Source organism: Pseudophryne corroboree (assembly GCF_028390025.1).
Source record: "Pseudophryne corroboree isolate aPseCor3 chromosome 3 unlocalized genomic scaffold, aPseCor3.hap2 SUPER_3_unloc_74, whole genome shotgun sequence".
Classification (NCBI taxonomy): domain Eukaryota; kingdom Metazoa; phylum Chordata; class Amphibia; order Anura; family Myobatrachidae; genus Pseudophryne; species Pseudophryne corroboree.
Window position 1 is genome coordinate 126,589 of NW_026967568.1, and position 8,960 is coordinate 135,548.

At 47.5% G+C, this 8,960-nt stretch overlaps 1 protein-coding gene across 1 annotated transcript; it reads left to right on the forward strand.

Moving 5' to 3' along the window:
* Positions 1–4,756: 4,756 nt before the first annotated feature.
* On the forward strand, positions 4,757–8,703 carry LOC134984695 (zinc finger protein 84-like). Its single transcript, XM_063950213.1, has 3 exons — positions 4,757–4,841; positions 6,159–6,251; positions 6,726–8,703. The coding sequence occupies exons 1-3, from the start codon at positions 4,757–4,759 to the stop codon at positions 8,030–8,032; spliced, it is 1,485 nt and encodes a 494-aa protein (XP_063806283.1). The 3' UTR covers positions 8,033–8,703.
* The last annotated feature ends 257 nt before the right edge of the window (positions 8,704–8,960 follow it).

An 8,960-nucleotide genomic window follows, 5' to 3' on the forward strand; every position in this document is an offset into this window, starting at 1 on the left:
TCTGATCGGGGTCCACAATTCATTGCACAATTTTGGAAGTCTTTTTGCGCCTCATTAAAGATGAAATTATCTTTAACGTCTGGCTACCATACCCAATCCAACGGGCAGACTGAGCGAGTTAATCAATCATTAAAACAATATTTGCGTTTGTACTCGGCCAAACTCCAAAATGACTGGTCTGAGTTTCTTCCGTTGGCGGAGTTTGCTTACAACAATGCCTGTCATTCCTCCACCAATGTGTCTCCATTTTTTACAGTTTTTGGTTTTCACCCCAGAGCTAATTCCTTTTTTCAACATTCCTCTGTCTCCTCACTGACCTTGACCTCTCATCTCAAACTCATTTGGAGAAAAGTGCACCTGGCTCTCAGAAAAGCGGCATTTCGGGAGAAAAATTTTTCTGACAGGCTCCGGCGGCCGTGCACTTTTAAAGTAGGAGATAGGGTATGGTTGTCGACTCGCAACATTAAACTTCGACAAACCTCAGCCAGATTGGGTCCTAAATTTATTGGACCATTTCATATTATCAAAAAAGTCAATCCAGTTGCTTTCCGGTTACGTTTACCAAAAACTTTACGGATCGGAAATACCTTCCATTGCTCCTTGTTGAAACCATATGTTTCGTCCAGTAGATTTCCTCGCAAGATCTCTCAGGGGAAATCACCAATAGATGTACAGGGTCAGCAGGAGTTCTTGGTGGAGAAGGTTCTCGATTCCAAGTTGTCCCGGGGTCGGCTTTATTTTTTGGTACATTGGAGAGGTTATGGTCCAGAAGAAAGGTCTTGGGTCCTGGATGAGGATCTCCATGCCCCGAGGCTCAAAAGGGCATTTTTTCGAGAATTTCCTCAGAAACCTGGCCTTAGGGGTTCCTTGACCCCTCCTCAAGGGGGGGTACTGTTAGGCGCCGAGGGTCCGCCCGTCAGTGCGGCCCGGCGCCTAGCAACTAGGGACGCCGCAGGCAGACAGCCGCCGGCTCCCTAGCAACGCTAGACGCCGGGCGCACGGAGCCGCTCAGACCCTAGCAACGGGGACGCCACGGTCGGACCGCGTTCCCCGTTGCTGGGTCTTAATTAATCAGTTTAATTGTATCCTGGCCGTGCAGCATGCAGCTGCACGGCATGATTATGTGATTACCCTGTCTGGATCTTGATTGGAGGGCTCCCAAATTTAAGCACTCTCAGGACTTCTCACAGACGCCGGTGATAGCTTCCTGTTTGCTGTGTCAGTTACAGAGAGTTTCCAGCCCTGCTCAATCCGGTTGTTCCTGTCCTCAGTGGTCCTGTACTCGGAAGTTGTCATCTATTCCTGGAGTCCGACCGAGCACCTTTAACATCCTGTGGTGTTCGTGAGTCGCGGCGTAGCCGTGTGTTGCGGCTTGACCGCTTACTGTTTATTATTTCGTTTCATTGTGTTCCGGAGCTTTTGCGGAGGATTCCGCTCCCACAAATCCACTCTGGTATCCAGCGGTGCTGGATAGGAGTAACGGATCAGTGGATCTTTGGTTGTCCTTTTCCCTGGCGGTTTGTCCGCACATACTATTGGTTTAAGTTAGTTAGCTTGTAGCCCCTGGCCTGGTTGCTTAGTCAGAGGGCCCCTTGTTATCACCCTGTCTCGGATTTCCCTTTGTCTCCCATTAAGACCTGAGGGGGCATCGAAGTTGGGCAGACATAATCCGCCCTTCAAACGCGGCTGCCATGGGCTCAAGCAACCATAGTCTCGCAGGGGATTTCTGATAACACGGGCGAGACAACGGAGTTAGGGCGCCAGGGGTTACTAGGCTTTCCTGCTCCCGTAACCAGCATATCTTTCCAGTACTCAGACCTCTGCCATAAGATCTCCTCTGGTCTGGAGTACGGGAATCATAACATTATCACCGGCCCGACTAAAATTTAAAATTAAACAGGATTTAATTTTTTCCCTTATTCAGTTGGAAGATTTGTCGGCCTCATGAATCCCACCGGTGTTGGGCCAAATCCTGGCCAGCTTCTAGTTAGCCAGATTCAAGAACTTACTCAGATGGTTCAGGATCTGTCCCTTCGGGTGAGGTCACAGGAAGATCTGTTACGGACTTCCCCGAGGGTCATTCCTGAACCAAAAATGCATTTGCCTGACCGTTTTTCTCCTCTGGTCTGGAGTACGGGAATCATAACACCTCCTAAAACCAGGAAAAGTGTCAGTGCATCATTGCACAAGGGTCCTGGGAGAAAAGGTGGCTTCTTACGAAGCGATTCCATTCGGCAGATTTCACGCAAGAACCTTTCAGTGGGATCTGCTGGACAAATGGTCCGGATCGCATCTTCAGATGCATCAGCGGATAACCCTGTCTCCAAGGACAAGGGTGTCTCTTCTGTGGTGGCTGCAGAGTGCTCATCTACTAGAGGGCCGCAGATTCGGCATTCAGGACTGGGTCCTGGTGACCACGGATGCCATCCTGAGGGGCTGGGGAGCAGTCACACAGGGGAGAAATTTCCAGGGAGTGTGGTCGAGTCTGGAGACTTCACTTCACATAAATATACTGGAGCTAAGGGCAATTTACAATGCTCTAAGCCTAGCAAGACCTCTGCTTCAAGGTCAACCGGTGCTGATCCAGTCGGACAACATCACGGCAGTCGCCCACGTAAACAGACAGGGCGGCACAAGAAGCAGGAGGGCAATGGCAGAAGCTGCAAGGATTCTTCGCTGGGCGGAAAATCATGTGATAGCACTGTCAGCAGTGTTCATTCCGGGAGTGGACAACTGGGAAGCAGACTTCCTCAGCAGGCACGACCTCCACCCGGGAGAGTGGGGACTTCATCCGAAAGTCTTCCACATGATTGTGAACCGTTGGGAAAAACCAAAGGTGGACATGATGGCGTCCCGCCTTAACAAAAAACTGGACAGGCATTGCGCCAGGTCAAGGGACCCTCAGGCAATAGCTGTGGACGCTCTGGTAACACCGTGGGTGTACCAGTCAGTGTATGTGTTCCCTCCTCTGCCTCTCATACCCAAGGTACTGAGAATTATAAGACGGAGAGGAGTAAGAACTATACTCGTGGCTCCGGATTGGCCAAGAAGAACTTGGTACCCGGAACTTCAAGAGATGCTCACAGAGGACCCATGGCCTCTGCCGCTAAGAAGGGACTTGCTTCAGCAAGGACCCTGTCTGTTCCAAGACTTACCGCGGCTGCGTTTGACGGCATGGCGGTTGAACGCCGGATCCTAAAGGAAAAAGGCATTCCGGAAGAGGTCATCCCTACCCTGGTCAAAGCCAGGAAGGAGGTGACCGCACAACATTATCACCGCATTTGGCGAAAATATGTTGCGTGGTGTGAGGCCAGGAAGGCCCCCACGGAGGAATTTCAACTCGGTCGATTCCTGCATTTCCTGCAAACAGGAGTGTCTATGGGCCTCAAATTGGGGTCCATTAAGGTTCAAATTTCGGCCCTGTCGATTTTCTTCCAGAAAGAATTGGCTTCAGTTCCTGAAGTCCAGACGTTTGTCAAGGGAGTACTGCATATACAACCCCCTTTTGTGCCTCCAGTGGCAACGTGGGATCTCAACGTAGTGCTGGGATTCCTCAAATCACATTGGTTTGAACCGCTCAAATCTGTGGATTTAAAATATCTCACATGGAAAGTGACCATGCTGTTGGCCCTGGCCTCGGCCAGGCGAGTGTCAGAATTGGCGGCTTTGTCTCACAAAAGCCCATATCTGATTTTCCATTCGGACAGGGCAGAACTGCGGACTCGTCCCCAGTTTCTTCCTAAGGTGGTGTCAGCGTTTCACCTGAACCAACCTATTGTGGTACCTGCGGCTACTAGGGACTTGGAGGACTTCAAGTTGCTAGATGTTGTCAGGGCCCTGAAAATATGTTTCCAGGACGGCTGGAGTCAGGAAAACTGACTCGCTGTTTATCCTGTATGCACCCAACAAGCTGGGTGCTCCTGCTTCTAAGCAGACGATTGCTCGTTGGATTTGTAGTACAATTCAGCTTGCACATTCTGTGGCAGGCCTGCCACAGCCAAAATCTGTAAATGCCCATTCCACAGGGAAGGTGGGCTCATCTTGGGCGGCTGCCCGAGGGGTCTCGGCTTTACAACTTTGCCGAGCTGCTACTTGGTCAGGGGCAAACACGTTTGCAAAATTCTACAAATTTGATACCCTGGCTGAGGAGGACCTGGAGTTCTCTCATTCGGTGCTGCAGAGTCATCCGCACTCTCCCGCCCGTTTGGGAGCTTTGGTATAATCCCCATGGTCCTGACGGAGTCCCCAGCATCCACTTAGGACGTCAGAGAAAATAAGAATTTACTTACCGATAATTCTATTTCTCATAGTCCGTAGTGGATGCTGGGCGCCCATCCCAAGTGCGGATTGTCTGCAATACTTGTACATAGTTATTGTTACAAAAATCGGGTTATTATTGTTGTGAGCCATCTTTTCAGAGGCTCCTCTGTTATCATGCTGTTAACTGGGTTTAGATCACAAGTTATACAGTGTGATTGGTGTGGCTGGTATGAGTCTTACCCGGGATTCAAAATCCTTCCTTATTGTGTACGCTCGTCCGGGCACAGTATCCTAACTGAGGCTTGGAGGAGGGTCATGGGGAGGGGGAGCCAGTGCACACCAGCTAGTCCTAAAGCAGCTTTTACTTTTTGTGCCCTGTCTCCTGCGGAGCCGCTATTCCCCATGGTCCTTACGGAGTCCCAGCATCCACTACGGACTACGAGAAATAGAATTATCGGTAAGTAAATTCTTATTTTTCAACACGTCCAGAAGCATCATGAGGGCGGCACTCGTGAGCTTGGCGGAGGTAGAGAGTGCTAAGGGCGTTGGCATCGAAGAGGGCGGCCTACCAGTGGACCTTTGTACAGAACCGGTGAGACCCACAAGCCCCACCCTCTCTACTAGCAGCAGCCATGTTTCATACCTAGCAGGGCTGAAGGTCCAATGTCCCTGGGGGGGGCGACACGGATACCTAAGCAGGTCGGCTAGTGGAGAAAGGGCAATGGAGCAAGAGTGCTTGATCATCACATCACTTTCCAATGGGCTCCGGTGACTGTGCGCAGCCCATTCTGCCCCCTGCAGTAGCGGAAGAGCCAGTTCTCCCACCTGAGGCAAAAGCGCGGAGCGTGCAGGAAAGACTGGGCGCACTTAGCCCCAGAATACAGCCCATGGCTTCAGCTGTGTCACTAGGCTGCAGCAGTGAACGGTGCCCGGACTGAGTGGAGTGAGCGGCTTTAGGGCAGGAGGAGTGGGGGGCTTAATAGATTGGGTCTTGGTCCCAGCCGGCGGCTGAGAGCTATCAAGGAGGGTAGATAAGCCACTTAGTGAGGAGAACTCCAGAAAGCATGTCTGGATGGATTCAGGCCCCTCTTATTTATTATTTTATATACTAACAAGTGTGGTACATCCCTCCAAAGGCAGATCCAATCTCTTTCTCATCAGACTGCTGTCTTCCCTGCACTCTCACTCAGATGTTCACTGCTGCCAGTAGCACACGTATGAGAAGCAGAAGTATGGTGGCAGCTGTATAGATCCTGATACGTAATTCTCTGTATCATACTTACTGTACACACATCATCCTTATTACTAGTGAGAGAACAGAGGTAAGACACTGAAGATGGGGGTGTAACAGTGGATTATAACCTAGTAGATGATGATGATTACAGGGTATTATATGGTGTATTGCATGTAAAATACCTTGTTCCACACCTACTCTGCTGTAGCAATATACCTTATATAAGGGTGAGTAACACATGTACAGGCTTACAAGCATATGAGCACACACATAAAGGAATGCTACCTTACCAATGCTTCCAGGAGTAATGTTAGGAGACATTATTATAAAGCCTTCATTAAAAGTTATGTTTTAATACACACATTTACTATTAAGTGTCCCAGAAAGTCGTCTTCTCCTATTGTTTACAAGATTAATATTGTTACAGAAAATTTCACATTTCCATAATGTATTTTATTTCCAGCAGATGGACACACAAACAGGAATATCTCAGAAGGACATCTAATGTTATCCCCGGATTGTGACATAAAAGATAATGACAGTAGACAGGATTCTCCAGGAGCTAACCCCATTACCCCAATTATACATCCAGCTCTATCAGCTGATCCCTCTGATCCTGGGAAATGTTCTCCTGATCACTCTGATATTGGTGCATCTGTTACAGCTCTGACAGTAGATACAGTGTTTCCCTGTTCTATAGATGCCAAATGTGTTACAGAGAATACAAAGCTTATTACCCATCAGCCTGCTAAGGCAGGTGAGAAGCAATTTCCATGTTCTGAGTATGGAAAATGTTTTACATACAAATCAGGTCTTGTTACACATCAGAGAAGGCACACAGGTGAGAAGCCATTTTCATGTTCTGAGTGCGGGAAATGTTTTACCTGGAAATCACAACTTGTTACACATCTGCGAAGTCACACAGGTGAAAATCCATTTCCATGTTCTGAGTGTGGGAAATGTTTTACATATAAATCACAACTTGTAATACATAAGAGAATACATACAGGTGAGAAACCATATTCCTGTTCTGAGTGTGGGAACTGTTTTACATACAAATCAACTCTTGATGCACATAAGAGAAGTCACACAGGTACATCACCATTTCCATGTTCTGAGTGTGGGAAATATTTTGCACAGAAATCACAACTTGCTAGACATCAGAGAAGTCCCACAGGTGAGAAGCCATTTCCATGTCCTGAGTGTGGTAAATGTTTTGCACAAAAATCAGATCTGGTTAGTCATAACAAAAGTCACACAGGTGAGAATCCAATTTCTTGCTCTGAGTGTGGGAAATGTTTTGCCCGGAAATCACAACTTGTTATACATCAGAGAAGTCACACAGGTGAGAAGCCATTTCCATGTCCTGAGTGTGGTAAATGTTTTGCACAAAAATCAGATCTTGTTAGTCATAACAGAAGTCACACAGGTGAGAAGCCAATTCCTTGCTCTGAGTGTGGGAAATGTTTTGCCCGGAAATCACAACTTGTTATACATCACAGAAGTCACACAGGTGAGAAGCCATTTTCTTGCTCTGAGTGTGGGAAATGTTTTGGCCGGAAATCAGATATTGTTAGACATCAGCGAAGTCACACAGGTGCGAGGCCATTTCCATGTTCTGAGTGTGGAAAATGTTTTGCACACAAATCACATCTTGTTATTCATCAGAGAAATCACACAGGTGAGAAGCCTTTCTCTTGCTCTGAGTGCACGAAAAGTTATACTCAGAAATCAGAACTTGTTACACATCAGAGAAGTCACACAGGTGAGAAGCCATTTCCATGTCCTGAGTGTGGGAAATGTTTTTCACACAAAAAAGATCTTTTTATACATGAGAAAAGTCACACAGGTGAGAAGCCATTTTCTTGCTCTGAGTGTGGGAAATGTTTTTCACTCAAATCAGCTCTTGTTATACATCACAGAAGTCACACAGGTGAGAAGCCATTTTCTTGCTCTGAGTGTGGGAAATGTTTTAGACAGAAATCACATCTTGTTACACATCAGCAAAGTCACACAGGTGAGAATCAATTTCCATGCTCTGAGTGTGGGAAAGGTTTTGCACACAAATCAGCTCTTGTTGTACATCATAGAAATCACACAGGTGAGAAGCCATTTCCATGTTCTGAGTGTGGGAAATGTTTTGCACACAACTCAGCTCTTGTTATACATCACAGAAGTCACACAGGTGAGAAGCCATTTCCATGTTCTGAGTGTGGGAAATGTTTTACACACAAATCACAATTTGTTACACACCAGAGAAGTCACACAGGTGAGAATCCATTTCCATGCTCTGAGTGTGGGAAAGGTTTTGCAGACAAATCAGCTCTTGTTGTACATCATAGAAGTCACACAGGTGAGAAGCCATTTCCATGTTCTGAGTGTGGGAAATGTTTTGCACACAACTCAGCTCTTGTTATACATCACAGAAGTCACACAGGTGAGAAGCCATTTCCATGTTCTGAGTGTGGGAAATGTTTTACACACAAATCACAATTTGTTACACACCAGAGAAGACACACAGGTGAGAAGCCATTTTAATCTTCTGGAGTATACTCATCATTGCCATGCGTTGTTCTTCAAGGTTCTTATCCTATCTTCTATGTTTTTTGCAATATACATGCTACTGCATGGTGAAATAATCAGATGTCATGCCTTCATCTACCACTGCTATGCAGATGATCTGTCTTTTGCTCCAGATACTGAGAACCCAGTACCAATCCTAAATGGTTGTCTAGCTGAGCTCCAGGTGTGGGTGATGCCAGTTGGCTGTGACTCAGTCCTGGTGAAACATGTCCTTATGGTAGAAGCTCACCAACAAAGGGCAGGGCTACAGCTCAGCTTTGCAAACCAACCAGACTTACACTTGGGGGTTTAGAGTTACAAAATGCTGATCCTTTGCAGAATCTTGGTGTCCTGGATGGTTAAGTGACACTTAGACATCAGGTATCAGCCACAATCAGATCCTCATCTGAGGAACATAGCCAGACTCCAGCACTTATTTCCCTCAGAAGATCTACCTACAGTCATACATGTACTTGTATCATCACGCAGACTACTGCAATGTCCTCTACCTGGGTCTCCCAGCAAAAGAATTACAGAGCTTGTAGCTTGTAGAGAATGCAGCAGCCAGGCTGTTACCTAACCAGCCCGTTCCTGCCACATAACACCCATTCTATGCTCCCTTCACTGGCTGCCTGTAAGATGGTGACTTAGGGCCTAATTCAGGTTTGATCGCAATGTGTGATCCAAACGGAATTATTGAGAAAAAGTTGCGGGCGCATCCACTGCACCCATCCCGTGCATGCATCTGCATTTTCTGCAGAGGGGACGCAGAAAATGTGATTGCCTGTCAGGCAGAGGCAGTCACGGGGGTGGGCGGGCAATGTTCCATTTTCAGGGAGGAGACGGATCGGTGCGGGGGCAGTGTGGCGCGAACGGAGGGCAGAGGTGGACAAACGGGCATGAT

Excerpts from the sequence above, each read along its gene's own strand:
- LOC134984695 (XM_063950213.1), top strand. The coding sequence starts at position 4,757 with ATGAGGGCGGCACTCGTGAGCTTGGCGGAGGTAGAGAGTGCTAAGGGC. Across the intron at positions 4,842-6,158 it reads CGGCCTACCAGTGGACCTTT|CTCTGACAGTAGATACAGTG; the intron begins GTACAGAACCGG and ends CATCTGTTACAG. Across the intron at positions 6,252-6,725 it reads CCATCAGCCTGCTAAGGCAG|ATCTGGTTAGTCATAACAAA; the intron begins GTGAGAAGCAAT and ends CACAAAAATCAG.